General features: G+C 37.4%; 1 protein-coding gene across 1 annotated transcript in view; it reads right to left on the bottom strand.

The window, feature by feature from the left end:
• Positions 1-1,490: 1,490 nt before the first annotated feature.
• LOC126188520 (neuroendocrine convertase 2) overlaps positions 1,491-23,500 on the bottom strand; it is a 1,507,992-nt gene continuing 1,485,982 nt past the window's right edge. The window contains exon 13 of the mRNA XM_049930122.1: positions 1,491-7,956. Coding sequence (XP_049786079.1) covers positions 7,795-7,956 — 162 coding nt within the window. The 3' untranslated portion in view covers positions 1,491-7,794. The remainder of the gene's footprint in view (positions 7,957-23,500) is intronic.

Below are 23,500 nucleotides of genomic sequence, written 5' to 3'. Positions count from 1 at the left end.
TTCAGCCATTCGCAGTACCAGCACAGGAAGGCCGTTTTGGTTAGTGTTACAAGGCCAGATCAGTCCGTCATCCAGACTGTTGCCATTGCAACTACTGAAAAGGCTGCTGCCCCTCTTCAGGAACCACACGTTTGTCTGGCCTCTCAACAGATACCCCTCCATTGTGGTTGCACCTACGGTACGGCTATCTGTATTGCTGAGGCACACAAGCCTCCCCACCAATGGCAAGGTCCATGGTTCATGGGGTTTGTATCTTATTCCACACATTTCAATTGTAACCACTGGATGATAATTATTTCGAAATTATCAGCAATTGTAATTGTAATTGGCAAATTTATTATATGCAACAATACCTCAGTTGTTAGTAAGAGTATATAAAACTCACAAGAAATCATGTGGGAGGTCCAGTTTGATGTAAGATTTTGAGCCACACTGTGTGGCATAAAAATTGCACAACTGTACAGCTGAAACAGTAACTAACTTTTCAAGTCTTCTAGGAAACATGGTGTTCTGTGGCCCATTTTCACTTAAGAAAATTACAGGAAATTACAACTGCAATTAAACTTAGAAATGAAGATAGGTTCTGGTGAACATTTATTATTTTGAACAAACAGCTTTATACCCACCCAACTTTAAGAACATTTATTTTGGGTACAATCGACAAAAGTAATATTTTGTAAAGATATTTATTTTGACAACATTTATCCCCAAGAAGGTGGTTATACTGCACTTGTCAGAGTAAATCTTAAGTCATCTGTAAATATCATGGATCTCCAGTAGTAAATTGATTAGTTGATGTGTGTTTGGGTGATCAGAGAGTGGGCTATGTAATGTAGCCACTTGAAACAAGGCACACTGACAGGATGTCGGGTTCATAAGTTAATTCTGCAAACTGTTCTTTACTGTTTGATTGGACTTGTGGCTGAAATGGCCCTTCTGAGGTGATTCAAGGGACTTTAATGAGTTGATGTACTATCTTGTCCAAGCAGTATAATGATTTAAAACTCCCTCACTGTAGTGGTTCTACAAGGAATGAATGATGCCCAAGGAGACACTGAGATCTGAAGTAACGTTCCAAAAGTTTATGGGTCAAAAAGATTGTCCATGTGATTTGTATGCTATTAAGATGTCACATTGTGTTGCTTGGTTAAATACATTCTCTACAAATGGCAGTTGTAATTGGGTTATTTCACTATAACATGACACAAGAGGAAGGTGTTTGGGATGTAACACAATATAGTACAGGCTACTGTCCCATTTCAGAGAAAAATTCACATAATATCCTACTAAAATTTTGGTCATCAGAATTGAAAGACATACTGTCAAACAACTTAAGCTTCAAATCCTCTGCTATTTTATCATAAAATACTTTTTGTAATTATTAGAATAATATTTTGTCAGTTATGCATATATTGTTAGCTCACTCATTATCTTTAATGAATAGTTTTCGGTATGTGGCACAGTTACACAGAGTTAGCATTTTGCATCAATTAAGAAATGAACCATATTTTATTTCCTTTTGCCATTACAGTAAGCATATACTTTACATGTCTGTCTATGATATTACATAAAATTACAATAAAATATTTTCTGAATGAGAGTATGCTTCATTTGTCACTTTCCAATATCTTGCTCCCACATTTTCGTTTGAACGTGTGCTTATAAGAGAATATGACACATTTTAAGAGAATATGACATATTTTGTAGTTTGTTATTTGCAGTTAAAAATAAAAATAATTGGAATGCACATAAAATAAACAATAATTACTCATTCTGTCACTGTGCTGGTATATATTTTAAAAGAACTGTATACTCCATAAAATATTCATGTAACACCACTTGGTGTTATAATAATGAAATATGACAGTCAGTTACATCAGTGCTGTTTAATATGTTGTAGGTAGACAAATAGGGAATGTATTTAAATATATCTCTGGTCCCTCTAAGCTGTACTGACACATTTTGCTGAAAATCTGCCTATACAATTATGTCATTAGTACAGAATATCCCTACTTTATTACTTCAAGCACTAACAGCTGTAAATAGACTTTGTTTGCACCAGTCTGAAACCTACTTTAGTGAAGAAGAATGCACTATCTTAAGACAAGCTATTTTTCAGTTGATTGGTACTACAGTATTAAAGAGGAAGAGATGGATTTGTTTATGTTATACATTTTTCTTACACACTATAAACATTTCTACCTACATATATACGCATGATGTGTTTTCTCAGACCTTCAATAAAAACAGTATTCCATTTCTTGTAAACAGCACTGTAAAACTGCAACTGGATGTTAACAATACTGATCTCCCTATGCAGTCCTCTCTCACTAGTAATTTATTACATAGAGTCAGTACAGTATACTTGAAAGAAGAAGAAATTCAAAATTTAATATACAAAATACATAAACTGTGACACCCCCTCCGTTTACATATCAGTTTGTTTGTAATTTATGTACCAAGTATTAACAGACTTGGCTTATGTGCGTAAAAGGAAAAAAAGAGGCTCTCGGCAAAGAGAAATGCCTTTCCTATTTTGATATATAGGTATCTATAAAATGGTAAAGTAAATGAACACTGCTGTTTCATGGAGATAAAATGTCACACCTGTATTAGTTCCTTTTAATTTTTCTCATATTGTTTTACGAATTTTGATATTGTCGACTACTTTCTGTAAAATAATGATAAATAAAAGTGATTCAAAGAAATAAAATCTTTCTTTCAGTATAATAATACATGGCAGTTATATTATTTACACTGTGACTTCGTAAAAACCACCACTGTAGTCTGGATTTCACTACTGTACTGTTAAGCATAATATCCCACACTTACTTTGTACAATGTCAACATTTGTGCTAGTGTCAGTGCTGAACATCACACAATATACTAATCCAAATGCAAGTAGATTAGTATCAATTGAAATGAATATATATAATTAATAATAACAGTAATAACAACAACAATATTGATATGAATAATAATGCTTGGTACTGAGTGTGTTTCACTGACAATAACAATAGGTATGCCAATTGTAATAATAACATTTATATTAATATAATGATGCAGCATGGAAACACACACACACATACACAAAAACACATGCACACACAGAGAGTGGGAGGGAGGGAGGGAGGGAGGGAGGGAGGGAGAAAGAGAGAGAGAGAGAGAGAGAGAGAGAGAGAGAGAGAGAGGGAGGGAGGGAGAGAGAGAGAGAGAGAGAGAGAGAGAGAGAGAGTGTGTAAATATACCACAGCAAAAGTCTGATGTAAAATACCACAGCGAAAGTCTGATGTAATTAAAGGAAGGTAGAAACTGTAGAACATAAACAAAAATACAGTAAAAAAAACTGTGCCAAAAGAAAATGAAGCAACTGTTCTGTACCAACCATCAACAGTAAAAATGCTTTCTTGAATCTGCCCACTCGTTCAGATCATAGAATGCTTCTGAGAATTTGGAGCATTTAATTTATGATATAGAGGAACAGAAAACCAAGAAACAAAGTGCTTCTCAATTTTATGCAAACAATATTTATAACTATTATGACAAAATATTGAAATCAGTGTTACTGGAGACATTTAAAAATAGTAAATATCCCATATACATCTTGATGTTTTGCAGAGAATATGTTTGGATATAAGATCATACTTGTAGCAAAAGGAAAACTAGTGACGTAAATTCATTTCAAAATAGCTTCTTGCATGGAGTAAGGAGCTACTTAGTCTGGTACATTTCCAAATTGTTTATGTCAATTTCATTTTGCAAAAATAAAGCTATTTTCTCCTCCCCCTTTTTTTGACATTTATGTGAACTGAATTTTAGGTAATCTGAGTATGGATGTAAATTGTAAATTAAAAATATTTGTAATAATGGAGACTTTGTTGATATGAACAGTTACTTTAGCTTTACAATTAATTCACTTTTATTATAGTTATACACCAAAAATTCTGCAGTAAACAGTCTCAAAAATGACTTGAATTTTCCAAAATTTCAATATGAAATACTTAATCTGGAAGTGACAGACTGTTAATTACTTTTAACTTTCTGAGTATGTTTTCTGTAATGTGTTTGTTTCCATAAAAGAAACAGCTTTGTTCCATAAATCTAATCACATTTTAATTGTAACTGTAGAGAACAGAACATTATAGAGGGTATGAAAGCAACAACTCAGATCATCAGTCATGATTAAGATACTAAATAACAGTAAAGAAACATGCAAAAAGGAAAGGGTTATTGTGAGCTGCTGAACTTCTGTTCATATTACTTCTGGTGATTCAGTTCATTTTGTGCAAGCAGTGGGCTAATCTGAGCACATGGAAGGCAAGAAACATGAATAAGATAAGATCATGGAAAATTATGCACAATGTGGAACAAGAGAAGAATGGAAAATGGAAAATGGTATTCTACTCCAGTTTCTCCCCAAAATTTTCAACTTTTCACTATGTTCCCCACTGGTACTCTCACAGTTTTATGATGACATCAGGAGAGAGAATGAGACAGTTATGAATACACAGACAGATAGGTAGACAGACAGATAGATAGATAGATAGATAGATAGAGAGAGAGAGAGAGAGAGAGAGAGAGAGAGAGAGAGAGAGGGAGGGAGGGAGGGAGGGAGGGAGGGGAATATGAAAGGGGAAGGGACAAAGAATGCCATTTGCTGGCAGCTGGATCAGCAATAATCATTTTTTGTAGCAAGACTTTTCACCATTCATAATCACATGTAGGCATAGAAGATAATTCAGCTAAGCAATTGAATAGCTGGCCCAGTTAGGTAGTTGTTTAGGGGAAGAAACATTATTTATCTGACTAGAATGGCCCCTCATATTACTAGTTAAGGATGCTTCAGTTGGTTAACTGACTGTAATATGAAGGCCATTTGGTTATTTGATCTACATGAAACCAAGAACTTAGAGATTCAGCTGTTAGAAAAAGAGGAATAACATCAACAGTGTCAACATTAATCTGTTATAAAGAAAAGGAAAGGTTTCCATGATGCACTGCACTGACAAATTGTTCTTGATTTTGAGTGAAAAAAGTAGTTGCCAATTTTCATTTATTGTAAAAATTGTTTTTTTTTTACATGTGGAAATATATGTACTATGAACTTCATTATAAAATGATATTTGGTATGAGACTTTAAAAAGGGGAAATAATATCTGGATTGTTTGGAAGGAACATAATTTATTTTTATTTGTACAGAAATAAAAAGAATTTTTCACTCTGATAATATTTACGTTAGATTGATAACATAGATCAGCTAATCAAACACATTCTGTTGAACAGTTACAGGAAAATTCTTTACAGAGGGAAGTGTCAAAGTGGTTATATTATTCCAGAAGGTGAGTCATCACACATTGACAGAAGAAATTTATACTTATAGTTATGAATGGAAGAGAAGCAATAATTTAGCATAAAAGTAGATAACATCAGGCTTCCTAGAGCTTGACATTTATTTGTACTTTTGACAGTTCAGCCGCAATGACATCTGATTATGAAACTCAGAGAGATTTGTTTTCATAGAGAGTGTTACTGCATGAAGCATATTAAGAACTACTATTTAGGATTTCATCGCCCACATATGCTGTATACAGTGCTCTTTCATGCTAATGTTATTGTACAGGGAATGACTGAACTGTTCATAAATTTATTCTTACAACAGGTAAAGAAAGAAGAAAACTGTTGTAGTGATATTTGTCTTAAACAGTAAGTTTGATTCTCATTTGTAGAGATACTGTTTGTTTTTATTTGCAGAATGAAACATTTGTGCTCCAGATAACAATTCACTAACAAAAGAATAAAATTATAAAAATAGAATTTAACCTCCACTTTGATATTAACAACAATCTACCAGATACAATAATTCATTTTACAGGAAACAGTCTCTGAGGAAAAATAAATAAATAACAGCAGGTACAGTAATGTGTAATCTGTATGTATCACAAAATAAACATTTAATACTTTCATACAGAGTTCAGTACTCTGCAATGATTTTGGAAAGTAAAAAGTATGTAAAAATGATACTCATTTTAATGCTCACCAATCTTGTCCAACAGCTTGATTGCTCTCAAAATAAGGTACTAGTTACTGCTATTTATTTCTACAGTATCTTTTTTTAAATAAAAGAGGAGTATCAGAGGTAAAGAGTGCAAATAAGTATGAAATCCTACTCAGAGGCATTTATGGTAATGTGTAGAATATTAATTTTAGTCATAGCTGCATATCTAAGCTTAAGTTTTTCATTGAAATTACAGGTTTGAAGAAAATAGACTGAAATATTTTAAAATAATGAATTACAGAAAAATATCTGCCCATAGATGCATAATCTGTAACACATTTTGATGGACAAAACCTTTTGTGCACTGGCAGACTGACATTTCTCAGACATAGTAGGGAAAAGCTGTCAAACAAATGGTAGGCATACCAGCTGGGATTATGTAACAGTGAGTAAGTACCCTGTTAATCAACCACTTACCAAGGGAGTGATTATATTTGTTGCATATTATTTCTTCAGACTTTGTGTATGCATATGGTGCTAGTGACATAATTTATTCACTGCATGTGGAAAACAGTAACATGTAAAATATTCAGTCTGATAAAAAATAATTTAAAACTGTAATTTTTTGGAAACATACTTAGTCATCATATAAAGACTTGAAGAGAAAATGAGCTTTGAATAATAAATGAACTAATTGAAGTAATAGTTTATTTTATATTCTGAAATAACTCTTTTAGTACTGCTAATTGAGAAAACCATTAGAACATCTGTATTACAGCATATTTTGTCAACAGCTCAAGTTTTTTTCCCTTGTATTAGGGATATTTCTCTTACTAACTTAATTAATAATCATGAAATGAAATTTTTCATTTAAGAGTGATCCCCAAATTTCCAATTTTTTTCCTCCCTGACTTTGATTTGATACATTTGCTTTCATAGTAACTTCAAAACATTTTCATAAATAGTTCAGAAGTCTAAAGGCCTACTGTGTTCAAAATTCTTGACTATTTATCAAGGGGAAAAGTAAACTTTCATTTTTATGTAATGATACAATCATTGTCCTCATTCTCAGATCCAATCTTTCTGAATTGAATATTTGACTCTCGTATTCACCATTTTCCCCATAATTTTATTCAGGCAACTACTGATGTAATGTGATAAATGATCTTTTCTCACCATATTACTCTGTTATACGTTCTATACTATTGGTGAATAAGTTTGATGCAGATCTGTAATTTGTAGGTAAGATATGAAAGTCTATTAATTTCCATATTGGTTTGCACTCTCTACCTCAAATTAATTTTGTCTACATGAAGGTAGATGTATGAAAGAAGCTTTTTCTTCTTTGCTTTTAGAAAAAGAATTGCAGATGCTGTGTTGCATTCAGTTAAAATATGAAAACCTGCACAATATAGTAAGTAAAAGTTTTGCATATTGTTGAACACCGACATTACCCAAATAATATTGGTACCAACACAGCAGAGCACAGAAGAAAATTATGGATGAAGAATTTTTATAAGTATTTCCAGGAATCTGCTCTATTAGGGTGTGAGACATGGTAGGAACTTTGGGGCTTGATTGTATGTTATGAAAGATAAAAATTAACAAGTCTTGTGACTTACTTGCCAAACCAAATAATTTTACAGAGGAAGGGAAGTTACTTCAAACATTTCAGAATGTTGTTGTGTTTGATGCCAGAGAACTATATATTAGTGGGTTTAGTGTAATTAGCCATCGCATCAAAGTGGCATACCATGTCTACAGCTATTATGTTATAAGGTCACAGCTTTTGGACAGTCCTACAACTTGCTGCGCTCTTCATGGGCCTTCTTCACAATGGCTAGCTTGGAGTGTGGATCTGTGACAGGTAGCTCACTGTATGGTGGATCACGTGTGCCATGCAGCATCAGAGTCCATTCCTTTAGGAAACCTGTTTGTGGTATTGGTGAATTAAAGCCGACCTGAAACAAATAGTTTGGCTGTAGCTGTTGGCAACATTTTAACACTGCATTGTATTTTGTAGTTGCCTTGAATGTAAATTTCTCGAACTAATGATAATAATAATAATAATAATAACAACAATAATTTTATATGTGCTTAACAGTATTTATCATGTTGAAAATTGACATTTAATTGTATATGTATGTCAATAAAAATCATAATGCTAACATACTTGGATTTGATAAGAGATACAAAATGGCACATTAAATATTAGTTCTGAGCTTTGTAAGTAAATACATACATACTACAAATACTCTGGAATATGATATGTATCAAAAATAGAACATTAGACAGTGGTTTTCAGAAATCTATAAGTGAGTGTAGGCTTATATATCTTTCAGTTAATAGGCCAAACAATTTTCTTTCTCCTTAAGAGTTATTTCTATATGGATTCCCTATAAAACTTGAGAAGTTATGGAAATTTCTTCAGTAATGGATTGTGTTTCTGCCGCACCTTCATAGCAAGTGGACCCTGTGCATGCACAGTAGCTGAATGACATTCTCGCATCAAATATGGCCTGATTTCCACTGAAAGTTGTGATTGTGTGCATCTGGAGAAGAGCTGAAGGTGACTTGTGCCATGCCATTATCTTATGTTGGTGCCAATGGCCATACCATGTTGTCTAATTGCTCTTTATTGCTCAGTATTATATGGTCATCATCTCTGTTCCATGTGTTGTATAAATGAAGTTCTTTGCTTTAAGTTGTGGTTATATTGTCTTTAGTAACAATAATTGTCTAAAGAAGATACACCATTCGTGTATTATACTTAATTAAATAGTCTCTGCGGCTCTAATGTTTATTTATTTCAGCAGTTAGTCTAACTACTCTCTTGTGAAGCCATATTCACATAGACTGTACTTATTTAATAACCAAGGCCTAAAAGTAAATAACATAAAAAACAATTACTGGAGTTCAGTGCAGGAAACTCATGCCACGGATGTGTAGGAGATATTTCTGATATTTTCTATAGAGACAATGAATATTGTGAATTCTTTGGTCTGCACCTGCATGGCAATCTTTTGTGAGAAGATTATGTTAGCATTATGTTCAGAAAAATATTTTCTGAGGCAGCTGTCCAAAATTATATGTAATAAAACTCTAAAAATACTGTACTATGGGTCAGTTTTCCCATTGATAAGTTATAGGATATAGCTGTGGGGGTATGTCACTGATGTGGAGTTGAACAGAGTACTGGTTCTACTAAAGACAGCTATTAGGCTGATACATATTCTGGGATGCAGGGAAACCTATCATGGTGCCCTTATCAAAAATAAATATTCTGCTGTTTACTTATTGTACATGTACATGGATTCTGACCACAATCTATTGGTTATGAACTGCAGATTGAAACTGAAGAAACTGCAAAAAGGTGGGAACTTAAGGAGATGGGACCTGGATAAACTGAAAGAACCAGAGGTTGTAGAGAGTTTCAGGGAGAGCATAAGGGAACAATTGACAGGAATGGGGGAAAGAAATACAGTAGAGGAAGAATGGGTAGCTCTGAGGGATGAAGTAGTGAAGGCAGCAGAGGATCAAGTAGGTAAAAAGACGAGGGCTAATAGAAATCCTTGGGTAACAGAAGAAATATTGAATTTAATTGATGAAAGGAGAAAATACAAAAATGCAGGAAATGAAGCAGGCAAAAAGGAATACAGACGTCTTAAAAATGATATCGACAGGAAGTGCAAAATGGCTAAGCAGGGATGGCTAGAGGACAAAAGTAAGGATGTAGAGGCTTATCTCACTAGGGGTAAGATAGATACTGCCTACAGGAAAATTAAAGAGACCTTTGGAGAGAAGAGAACCACTTGTATGAATATCAAGAGCTCAGATGGCAACCCAATTCTAAGCAAAGAAGGGAAGGCAGAAAGGTGGAAGGAGTATATAGAGGGTTTATACAAGGGCGATGTACTTGAGGACAATATTATGGAAATGGAAGAGGATGTAGATGAAGACGAAATGGGAGATAAGATACTGCGTGAAGAGTTTGACAGAGCACTGAAAGACCTGAGTCGAAACAAGGCCCCGGGAGTAGACAACATTCCATTTGAACTACTGATGGCCTCGGGAGAGCCAGTCATGACAAAACTCTACCATCTAGTGAGCACGATGTATGAGACAGGCGAAATACCCTCAGACTTCAAGAAGAATATAATAATTCCAATCCCAAAGAAAGCAGGTGTTGACAGATGTGAAAATTACCGAACTATCAGTTTAATAAGTCACAGCTGCAAAATACTAACGCGAATTCTTTACAGACGAATGGAAAAACTGGTAGAAGCCGACCTCGGGGAAGATCAGTTTGGATTCCGTAGAAATGTTGGAACACGTGAGGCAATACTGACCTTACGACTTATCTTAGAAGAAAGATTAAGAAAAGGCAAACCTACGTTTCTAGCATTTGTAGACTTAGAGAAAGCTTTTGACAATGTTAACTGGAATACTCTCTTTCAAATTCTGAAGGTGGCAGGGGTAAAATACAGGGAGCGAAAGGCTATTTACAGTTTGTACAGAAACCAGGTGGCAGTTATAAGAGTCGAGGGGCATGAAAGGGAAGCAGTGGTTGGGAAAGGAGTAAGACAGGGTTGTAGCCTCTCCCCGATGTTATTCAATCTGTATATTGAGCAAGCAGTAAAGGAAACAAAAGAAAAATTCGGAATAGGTATTAAAATTCATGGAGAAGAAGTAAAAACTTTGAGGTTCGCCGATGACATTGTAATTCTGTCAGAGACAGCAAAGGACTTGGAAGAGCAGTTGAACGGAATGGACAGTGTCTTGAAAGGAGGATATAAGATGAACATCAACAAAAGCAAAACGAGGATAATGGAATGTAGTCAAATTAAGTCGGGTGATGCTGAGAGAATTAGATTAGGAAATGAGACACTTAAAGTAGTAAAGGAGTTTTGCTATTTAGGGAGTAAAATAACCGATGATGGTCGAAGTAGAGAGGATATAAAATGTAGACTGGCAATGGCAAGGAAAGCGTTTCTCAAGAAGAGGAATTTGTTAACATCGAGTATAGATTTAAGTGTCAGGAAGTCGTTTCTGAAAGTATTTGTATGGAGTGTAGCCATGTATGGAAGTGAAACATGGACGATAACTAGTTTGGACAAGAAGAGAATAGAAGCTTTCGAAATGTGGTGCTACAGAAGAATGCTGAAGATAAGGTGGGTAGATCACGTAACTAATGAGGAGGTATTGAATAGGATTGGGGAGAAGAGAAGTTTGTGGCACAACTTGACTAGAAGAAGGGATCGGTTGGTAGGACATGTTTTGAGGCATCAAGGGATCACAAATTTAGCATTGGAGGGCAGTGTGGAGGGTAAAAATCGTAGAGGGAGACCAAGAGATGAATACACTAAGCAGATTCAGAAGGATGTAGGTTGCAGTAGATACTGGGAGATGAAGAAGCTTGCACAGGATAGAGTAGCATGGAGAGCTGCATCAAACCAGTCTCAGGACTGAAGACCACAACAACAACAACATCATGTTGATGCTCCCAAATGCTCTCATGCACATAATCACAACTCAACAGTTAACAACAATTATTTCAGACAAAGAACTAAATTAGAAGTAACAGACCACAGGCCATATATCCATGGCTTGATGTGGTACAGCAAATCGGCAGAAACAATAAGAGAATGTACTGGGGTTCAGTTTAAAACAAAATAAAAATGTTTTCTTGTAAATAAATGTCTGTATTCTACCGAAAGAATTCTAAGCTGTACATGTTATGTATTAACCTTTTTAACTGAATAAGTTTTGCATTAAACCTTTGTACACAAATCTGATTAAATAAATAAATAAAGGTTTTCTATCCCAGATCACAATCCCTAATTGCAGATGTTAGTCTATATTTTGGTAGCTTTGTTGAATGGTGTAAGGAGTAATTTTCATTAGGAAGCAGATAATATTTTTAGAGAGATATGCTCTATTTGTGAAAAGTCACTTATCAACCAATGCCCTAGAAAATTATGTGTATCAATTGTGTCAGTTAATTAAATATTTATATCCATTTGAGGTGGGTGAAGTTTTAACAGGAACATCACCACAACTATCTTAGCATAATTTGATGTGAGTTCGTTGGTCATAATATGAACTGTGATCACAATTATGTTATTTTTATTGTTTTACAATGCAGTTTTATATCACTACATTAGTGGCTTCCTCTAGTTTTTTAAAGTACATGTGCTGGTTGTACTGCACAAGACAGAGCCAATCAGCTATGCAAAAAACTGTGATGAAAGAGTTTATGCTTTTTCTGAACAATTAAATCAATCTATGGGCCTGTATTTTACACCTGTTATAGGTGTAGAAGATTTTTATTAATTGGGTTTGATAGCATATATATTGTAAACAGTTTAGTCTCATGGTCAAAATAATATAAATAATCTATCTTGTGGCCACACTAGCACCAGTAAGTATGGCCAAACTTACTAGCCTAGAAGAATACTTGAAGTAGAATATAAAAGAAAATACAATGTGCGCATCAGAATTTACGTACAGGGTGGTCAGAAGCAGTCTGAGGAGCTTGTAAGAGAGTTGTGGGGCAGGTTGTGCTGAGAAATAATTGTCAAGAAAGAGATTTGATACAGTGTGCTTTCTTGAGTTAATTACCATTTAAGTGAGCCAATCAGGCCATTGCTCACACAAACTAGAGTGGCCCACCAGATATAATTAGTGTCAGTTGTTTTCATAGGATAGACAGTTTCACACAAGATTGCACAGCCTTTGGCTTGGGTTCCAACTTTACTACCATCTCACATACAATTTTTGTAGTGCTCTCTCATTAAGTTTTAGAAAAGCAAACGAAGAACAAGTCTAGCAGCAAAATCTCTGGTAGACTACTGGAATCTGTGCCCACAATGGCCTGATTGGCTAACTTCAATGCTAATAACTCAGAAACAGTACAACATATCACAATGTTTTCTTCACAATTATTTCGCAGCACAGCCTACCCTGCAACACCCTTACAAGCTTTTCAGTCTGTTTCTGACCACCCTGTATAAAGATGAAAAGATGGCTTTTCTTAAAGTGTCAGTCTCAATTTAAACCTTAAATGTCTTCACTTCTTGTAATTATACATAATTTCCTGTATGATTAATTGGTATTAGTTATTGCCAGTACTGGTGGATGAGTTGTTATTGTTTTGATTGCTTGAACCCAACTTCAGGAGGTTCAAACACAGTTGAGGTCAGTCGTGTTTCTTTCTATTTCTCAGTCCAAAAATTTATTTCTAATCATTTGATACTATAGACAGCCTCTACAGCAACTTTGGATTATCTTTAATTAAACCCTGATAAATTTTAAAAATTAGATTTCATGCCCAAATTGAAAACATAATTGGTAACTGTAGTAACATACTTGCACATGATAGATGAGAGCTAGTTAACATTTGTACTACTGGTCCTTGATATCGTGTAATTTTAAGACTTCATTAATTTATCATTGCTCCACTCTTCTTTTTTATAACCACATCCCACAGGTATGCCGCCTACACCAAATTCTGACATCCTATAACTGTTGTATTGAATGTTTATAATTATATTTACTGTAAAGGTGTAAACAGTATTATACATCTAAACAAAATGTATTTGACCTTAAACAGTGAAATGTTGAGGTTGGAATAACAATAATTTGAAAACAATTATGGGATGGATAGTTTACTACTCACTGTAAAAATGACACACTGAGGTGCAGACAGGCACAACAAAAGTACTGTTATACACTGAGCTTTCAGTGAAAGCCTTCTTCAGAAAAGAAAGGGAAAAATGTACACATTTGCACAAGCAGGCACACTTCATGCACTTATGGCTGCTATCTCTGGCAACTTTAGCCAGACTGCAATCTATCCTTTTCATAATTGTTGTTGTGTTAGACTTTAGACATTTTTGTGGTGAAGTGCCAAATACAGTCATTACCTAGGACCCCAATATATTTACAGCCACCAGTTTTTGATTCCATACATGTGTTTAAGGAACTGTGAGTGGCTGCAATAAGGAGTTTTATATGTGTCATTTGTGGACAATAAAAATTATGAATGAAACCAGAAAGTTGACATAAATTATTTATTACATTGGAGCTGGCATGGACAGTTTATGTGTAATAGGGAGGTTGTAAAAGCACAGTCATAAATAGAACAAAAAGAATATTTTGTAATGCTGATACAATGGTGAACAGTGCAATGGAAATACATCTATTTACACATATTTCCATATTCGTAAGATGTTTACACCTGTTGGAAATGAAACACACGTAATGAAATGCAACTGGTGCAATTACATGTTTTAAGTTAATGCTCTCATTCCTAAAACTATGAGACACAGTTTTGCTTGTGTATGTTGTACAGTGTCATCCACCAGTTGCACTTCCTCAGGGAATATGATCTGTACCATAGATTATATCTAGTTCTTTGATTTTTGTTCCTAACCAGTGTCTCTAATTACCATTTCAGCTATAACTAATAAGTAAAACTGTAGAACAGGACATTGCTATCCAGAGCATGCAGTCATGGATTATGAATAATGCAGTCATGAGCATTAACATCTTTGGATATTATCCTGGCTCAATCTTAAAAATACTGAGTCCTACAGCTTTTGAGACCACATTAATAATTAATGATCTATGTTTTGTGTTCTATTATCCTTCTTACATTGGTGGGGAAAAGTTTTGCTGTGCAACATACAATCACAATTTGAATTCTGAAATTGTAATAAAACTGTTTCTACTGTATTCCACTGTTGTCTCCAGTAATCATTTATTGACAGATGATCTCTATCTCCAAGTCACAAGCAATTTTTGGAAATTTTGTTCTCTTTTTGTTGATGCTCCATGCATAAGCAAATGCAAGTAGACAATCTGCTTCATGGTACTTTGGATAATATGGTAATCTTTACTACAGATGAAGCTGCAAAAGTTCGTCTTTTGCCATCTTAGAAATCCACTACAATTGAATATTTTGCACAGTTCCCTGAAAACATGAAGTGCATGCATATTATAAGCATCACAGAAAGGATCCTTATTGTATTACCCCAGGAAATAAATTCACTTAGCGTTTTGTTGGCTTCTAAAATTGGTGTATTACACATCATCATATCATGTGTGCCTCATGTATAATGCAAATATCCAGTTCACCAATACTAAGAAATATGAATAAAATCTTCCTGGTTTTCAGGCCAGATAATTTTGAGTAAAGTACTCAACCTTTTGATTGCTAACTCTGTCATCATCATTAGGTCTAAAAACCAAAGACTTCCAGAGCTGGTACAATTCTCTGCTTATACAGGTGTGATCGCAGCTTCTGGCATGACTCAGAGAGGGCCTAAATGAAACATGGGTGGGAAGCAAGTTGTACAGCTTTTAACAGCCACAGTCCACTGTGGGACTGTTGAAGTCAGTTGGTGTAAGGGGCCAGCACCATATTTGAAACTGCCGCTCTCCAAACATTTGTGTTTGCTTTCTTTCAATATCCAATGCCCTGCTAAGTGTGTACCCATTGTCTCCCTTATGATGGAATGCCAATAAGTTGACATACGTGCCAAGACTCTCACCTTTTCAAATTGTACTTTGTGTCCATTTTCCAGGCAATGCTCAGAAGTGGTTGATTTACAAGTACCCTTTGTTTAATATGTTGCTTGTGCTCAGGACAGTGTTCCTCAACTGCACAAATTGTTGACCTATACAGGGTGGTCCATTGATAGTGACCGGGCCAAATATCTCATGAAATAAGCATCAAACGAAAAAACTACAAAGAATGAAACTCGTCTAGCTTGAAGGGAGAAACCAGGTGGTGCTATGGTTGGCCCATGAGATGGTGCTGCCATAGGTCAAACAGATATCAACTGCATTTTTTAAATAGGAACCCCCATTTTTTATTACATATTCGTGTAGTACATAAAGAAATATGAATGTTTTAGTTGGACCACTTCTTTCGCTTTGTGATAGATGGCGGTGTAATAGTCACAAACGTATAAGCACGTGGTAACATGTATCATTCTGCCAGTGCGGACGGTATTTGCTTCGTGATACATTACCCATGTTAAAATGGACTGTTTACCAATTGCGGAAAAGGTCAATATCGTGTTGACGTATGGCTGTTGTGATCAAAATGCCCAACGAGCGTGTGCTTTGTATGCTGCTCGGTATCCTGGATGACATCATCCAAGTGTCCGGACCGTTCGCTGGATAGTTACGTTATTTAAGGAAACAGGAAGTGTTCAGCCACATGTGAAATGTCAGCCACGACCTGCAACAAATGATGATGCCCAAGTAGGGGTTTTGCTGTTGTCACAGCTAATAGCACGTCAGTAACAGACAAATAGCATGAGAATCGGGAATCTCAAAAATGTCGGTGTTGAGAATGCTACATCAACATCGATTGCACTCGTACCATATTTCTATGCACCAGGAAATGCATGGGACAACTTTGAATGTCATGTACAGTTCTGCCACTGGGCACAAGAGAAATTACAGGACGATGACAGATTTTTTGCATGCATTCTATTCAGCGACGAAGCATCATTCACCAACAGTGGTAACATAAACCGGCATAATATGCACTACTGGGCAACAGAAAATCCATGATGGCTGCCACAAGTGGAACATCAGTGACCTCAGCAGGTTAATGTATGGTGTGGCATTATGGAAGGAAGGATAATTGGCCCCCATTTTATCGATGGCAATCTAAATGGTGCAATGTATGCTGATTTCCTATGTAATGTTCTACTGATGTTACTACAAGATGTTTCACTGCATGACAGAATGGCAATGTACTTCCAACATGACGGATGTCCAGCACATAGCTCATGTGTGGTTGAAGCAGTATTGAATAGCATATTTCATGACAGGTAGATTGGGCGTTGGAGCACCGCACGTTCACTGTATCAGATGTCCCCGGATTTCTTTCTGCGGGGAAAGTTGAAGGCTATTTGCTATCGTGACCCACTGGCAATGCCTGACAACTTGCATCAGCGCATTGTCAATGCATGTGCGAACATTACGGAAGGTGAACTACTCGCTGTTGAGAGGAATGTCATTACACGAACTGCCAAATGCATTGAGGTTGACAGACATCATTCTGAGCATTTATTGCATTAATGTGTTATTTACAGGCAATCATGCTGTAATAGCATGCATTCTCAGAAATGATAAGTTCACAAAGGTACATGTATCATATTGGAACAACCGAAATAAAATGTTCAAACATACCTATGTTCTGTATTTTAATTTAAGAAACCTACCTGTTACCAACTGTTCATCTAAAATTGTGAGCCATATGTTTGTGACTATTACAGTGCCATCTATCACAAAGCGAAAAAAGTGGTCCAACTAAAACATTCATATTTCTTTATGTACTACACAAATATGTAATAAAAATGGCGGTTCCTATTTTAAAAAATGCAGCTGATATCTGTTTGACTTATGACAGCACCATCTAGTGGGCCAACCATAATGCCATTGGTTTTCCTCTTCAAGCTAGACAAGTTTCATTCTTTGTAGTTTCTTCGTTTGATGCTTATTTTGTGAGATATTTGGCCCAGTCATGTTCAATGGACCACCCTGTATGGATGCTGCTGCATTTGCAAGGGACACCATACACACTGGGCACATGAAGAGCCATGTTGTCTATAACAGAGTGCAGCACATCTTGTATTTTGGGGGTGGGCCAGAACACTGGTCTCAGTCCATGACTCTGCAGGACACACTGTAGCTTGCTGTTTGTTGCCCCACATTATGGTGAAAAAGTAGCCTTGGACTCTTCTGGAGAATCACAGGGCATTCTTCATCAGTGGCACCTGAAGGCATTTGCAATGTCTCCTTTGTTGTAACGCTTCTCTCTTATATGCATCTTAAATTCTGGAATCAGACTGTAGGTGTCATCATAAGAAATAATTTTTGCTCTATGTACTAATATGTTCATGATCATTTTTTGTGTGTAGGGAGATGAAATCTATTGTCATTCAAGTATCAATCAGGGGATGCTGGTTTCCTGCCTTCCACGCACGCATTGTTTGGCCCTCTCTGGTTGGACCAAATGCTGAAATCAGGCCTATGTAAGTGGTAAAAAGTGGCATACCCAGAAGTCAGTGGTTTTTACTCTCTATGGCAGTGGCATCTATAGCCACAAAAAGCTCAAGTATTTTATTTAGAATGACACAACTTGAAAACAGAAGAGTTTATTCAAGCATGCCACTGTGGAAGAGTCTGAGGACACACTAAGAAATACAATTAATAGAGCTTATATCTTAACATATAACTAAGGAAATACTGTCAATCATATTTTACCTAAGCTTGGGCACAAGGGTTAAAAACCTAGGATCATTTTAATATTAAGAAACATTTCTTATATAACAGTCATCTAACAGCTACTGCAGTCCATTTTAAATGGCTGTTTCTGAGTGTCCCAACAGGTTTTTTTTAACTAACGCTTCACAGTAAATGATGTATGTGAAAATGAAGTGCTAAGTACTGTTAATAATATGTATATAGCTCCACAGCCTTGATGTACTTCAAAAAGAAACATTATCCATTGTAAGCTGCAAATTTATCTTTTATTTGTTGTGCTTAGACAGTTTTGACTAAGGTGTCACTATTAAGCACATATAAAAACATATCAACTACAGAAGAGTGAAATACCTAACTTGTATAACAGTTTAAAGATCCTGAAAACATAATAAAAGATAAACTCATGATTTTGGCATGAGGTATCAGCCACTGTTTACATATGCAATAATGCCATGCATGGGACATGTGATGCAAATCAATTTTTCAGTGTAGTCCCTTGAATCTACAACCAATCAATTTGTCAGTCCACATGCAGAGCCAACTTCATTGTTAGCATGCCCTGTGTTAAATACAATTGAAAATACAGTAAAATATGGGGCAGTTCGACATATAGTATAACTTGATGCTAATGTCATCATCTATTTGCTACAGAAGGGCAAATTATATACATCATGTGGAACCTTCAAATAATACATTAGTTACATCAATTAATTAGCAACACCTCATGGCATGGAGGCAATGAGGTCTTGGTAGGTTCCTGGAGGGAGTTGGCGCTACATCTGCACACCAAAGTCACCTAATTCCAAAAAAATTCCAGGGAGTTGTGGTGCTACATTCAGTCGCATGCCAGTTGTGTTCGATTGGGTTCAGATCTGGCAAGTTGGGCAGCCAGTACTTCAATTGAAATTCACCACTGTGTTCCTCAAACCACTCCATCACACTCTTGGCCTTGTCACATGGTGAATTATCTTCTTGAAAATTGCCACTGCTATTGGAAAATGTATTCAATATGAAGGGGTGTACATGGTCTGCAACCAATGTACGATACTTCTTGAGCATCATGGTGCCTTTCAGAAGCTTCACTGGATCCATGGATGCTGACGTGAATCTTCCCCAGAGTATAGTGGAGCTGCTACCAGCTTTCTTCTGTCCCACAGTACAGGTTTCAAGGAGCTGTTCCTTTGGAAGATGACATATTTGCTCCCTCCCATCAGCCTGATGAAAAGCTATCAGCAGGCACCGGACCACAAAATGCTCTGCCATTGTGCCAACATCCAGTGCTGATGGTCACTTGCCCATTTTCGTTGTAGTTGCTGATGTTGTGGTGTTAACATTGGCACATGCATGAGTTGTTGGCTGCAGAGGTCCATTGTTAGGAGTCTTCAGTGCATTGTGTGTTCAAAGACACTTGTACTCAACCCAGCATTAAATACTGATGTTACTTGTGCCATATTTTGTCACCTGTTCTGTTTTACCAGTCTGCCCAGCCTACAATTTCTGACATCTGTAATGACCCCATGACATATGGATGTGGTTTCACTTCAGTTTTGCCAATGCTGAAAGTCACTTGCCACATCCCTCCTCAAACACCCGACAAGTCGATCGATTTCCAAAATGCTCTTTCCAAGCCTCTGGGCCATCACTGTCTTTCCTCAGTCAGTCTCGGATAGATCACCCACCTTCCCAGTTCTACACACAGACAGCACACTCACCGATACTACATGTGCCTAGCTTGTGTCTGACTAGCAGTCATTCCTTGCCAGGTGACACTGCTATTGTTTGAATGGGTTTATATCATTAGTAGGTAGGGGTCATAATGTTCTGGCTGATCAGTGTAATGTGGTTCCCTAGTGAATGCATGTTAACTTGAGTCACAAATTATACAATACATGGATCTTCCAGATGTTTTACTGTCTTTCTGATCAGGCTCAGTACAGGGCATGGTTAACACCAAAGTGTGGCTTTGCATGACATCTCATGCAACATTGTGCATATACTACAAGGGTAATCCCAAAAGTAAGGTCTCCTATTTTTTATAAGTACAGAACTCTGTTTATGTGGCAGTTGGTCACACTGTTATGAAGAGTGCTTCATGCACTGTGTGTAAACATGCTCACGCCATGCTGAGGCGCTCAGTCTTGGCTTGGCAGCTGTTGAGAATGGAGCTCCCGTCGGATGTTACCGCCAAGTGCGAATTGCGTGCAGTTATTCAGTTTTTGAACGCAAAGGGCACTGCACCGATTGAAATCCATCGCCAATTGATGGAAGTGTAAGGTGAGTCATGTATGGATGTCAAAAATTTTTGTAAGTGGTGTAGAGAGTTTGCAGCTGGTCGGACCGAAAATCACGATGAACAAAGGAGCGAGAGACTGTCACTTTCTGAGGAGACAGTGTTGAAGGTTGAGCAAAGCATGCATGAAGACCAGGGGATATCCTGGATGATCTCTGCATGTTGGTTCCCGAGTTTTCCCAAAGCAGTGCTCACAGAATTTTAACAGAAACATTGAACTACCGGAAGGTGTGTGCAAGATGGATGCCACGCATACTGACTGAGGACCACATGTGGCAACGAGCTGGTGCTTCCTGCATATTTGTTCACCGCCTTGCCACCAAACAGGTCAACTTTCTGCTTTCTGGACTCAATTGTCATGGGTGATGAAACATGGGCATACCACTTTACACCTGAGACCAAGCAACAGACATGCCAGTGATGGCATCCTTATTGGCCAAAGTCGTGGAAATTCAAACAAACACAGTCTGCCAGTAAAGTCATGACAACAGTTTTTTGGGATTGGAAAGGGGTATTGTTGATTGACTTTATGCCCACTGGGACCACAATTAATGCTGACAGGTACTGTGAGCCTCTGAAGGAACTCAAACAGGCAGTTCAGAACTGGAGGCATTGTAGAAATAAACAGATCCATGTACTTATTAAAAACAGGAGACCTCACTTTTGGGATTACCCTCATATATATGTAACTGATGGATGGAACCTTATGCTGAAGCTACGACTTTGTCATTTATTATGTTTTGAAGATCTTTAGAATGTTTTAAAAGCTCTGTATTTCATTTTTCTGTAGTTGGTATGTTTTATAGGTGGCTGATAGTGACACCTTAATCAAAATTGGGTAACAGTAAAACAAATAAAAGATATATTTATAGCCTATTGTGGACAGTGTTTTCTTTTATGCTAAGTACTGTGTTTACTCATCTTTTACCACTACAGTGTACTAGCTACTGGCTATATAAGACATCATATCCTTAGCAAACTTCAGGTACGGAACTGCATTGTCTGACAGATTAAAGAATCAACCATAATTCATAAGGTACACAGTATTATGTAACTTAAATAGAAATGAAGATTCTGATCAAAGAATAAACAGAACACGCACATTGATACCATTTGCCTGTTACTGTCTAATATGCCTATAAACCCATATCAAACACACACACACACACACACACACACACACACACACACAAGCAAATGCAACTCAAACCACATGACTGCAGTATAACGCAACTGAGGCCACACTATGCGCAGCAGCACTAGTGGTCAATGGGAGTGGTGACTAGGTGGGGGTAAGGAGGGGGCTGGGATGGGGAGAGGGAGGGATAGTAGGGTAGGGTTGGTGGACTGTGAAGTGCTGCAGTTTAGATGGAGGGCAGGTGAGAGGTGGGGAGGGGATGGGGTAATGGAAAATAAATAAAAAGACTGGGTGTGATGGTGGAATGAGGGCTGTGTAGTGCTGGAATGGGAGCAGGAATGGGCTGGATGGGTGAGGATAATCACTGACGAAGGTTGAGGCTTGGAGGTTTATGTGAACATAGGATATATTGCAGGGAAAGTTCCCACCTGTACAATTCAGAAAAGCTGGTGTTAGTGGGAAGGATCCATATGAAATCATTGAAATGAACGATGTCATGTTTGGCAGCATGCTCAACAGGGTGGTCAACTTGTTTTTGGCCATGATTTGTCAGTGTCCATTCATGTGGACAGACAGCTTGTTGGCTGTCATGCCCACAAAGAATGCAGCATAGGGGTTTCAGCATAGCTTGTAGATCACATGACTGGTTTCACTGGTAGCCATGCCTTTGATGGGATAGGTGAGGTTTGCGACTGGACTGGAGTAGGTGGTGGTGGGAGGATGTATGGGGCAGGTCTTGCATCTGAGTATATTACAGGGGTATGGGCCATGAGGTAAAGGGTTGGGAGCAGGGGCTGTCTAGGGATGGATGAGCATATTGAGTAGGTTTGGTGGACAGTGGAATACCACTGTGGAGGGTGTGGGAAGGATAGTGGGCTGGGCACTTCTCATTTCAGGGCATGACGAGAGATAGTCGAAACCCCGATGGAGAATGTACTTCAGTTTCTCCAGTCCTGGGTGGTACTGAGCTACGAGGAGAATGCTCCCCTGTGGACAGACAGTGGGACTTTGGGAAGTGGTGAGAGACTGGAAAGATAAGGAATGGGAGATTCATTTTTGTACACAGTTGGGCAGATAATGACGGTCTGTGAAGGCTTCAGTGGGACCCTCGGTATATTTTGAGAAGGATCGCTGATCACTGTGGATGTGCTGACCACAGGCAGATAGGTTGTATGGAAGGGGCTTCTTGGTATGGAATGGGTGACAGCTATGAAAGTGAAGGTATTGCTTGTGGTTAATAGGTTTGATATGGACAAAGGTACTAATGTAGCCACCATCTTTGAGGTAGAGGTCAACTTCTAGGAAAATGGCTTGTTGGGCTGAGTAGGACCAGGTGAAGCAAATGGGGGAGAAGTTGTTGAAGCTCTGGAGGAATAAGGACAGAGTGTCCTCACCCTCAATCCAGATTGTAAAGATGTCATTAATGAATCTGAACCAGGTGAGGTTTTTAGAATTCTGGGTGTTTAGGAAGGATTCCTCTGGATTGCCCATGCATAAGTTGGCACAGGATGGTGCTATGTGGGGTGTGCATAGCCATACTCTGGATTTGTTTGTAGGTAATGCCTTCAAAGGGTAAGTAATTGTGGGTGAGGATATAGCTGGCCATGGCAACTAGGAAGGAGATTGTTGGTTTGGAGTCTGTCGGCCATTGGGAAAGTTAGTGTTCAATGTTCAATAGCGGTAAGGCCATGGGCATTAGGGATGTTGTTATAAAGGGAGGTGACATGAATAGTGACGAGCAGGGTGCTGTGTGGTAAAGGGACGGGAATTGTGGAGAGCCGATGGAGGA

Source organism: Schistocerca cancellata, chromosome 5 (assembly GCF_023864275.1).
Source record: "Schistocerca cancellata isolate TAMUIC-IGC-003103 chromosome 5, iqSchCanc2.1, whole genome shotgun sequence".
Classification (NCBI taxonomy): Eukaryota; Metazoa; Arthropoda; class Insecta; order Orthoptera; family Acrididae; genus Schistocerca; species Schistocerca cancellata.
This window is presented reverse-complemented; position numbering and strand designations above follow the sequence as displayed.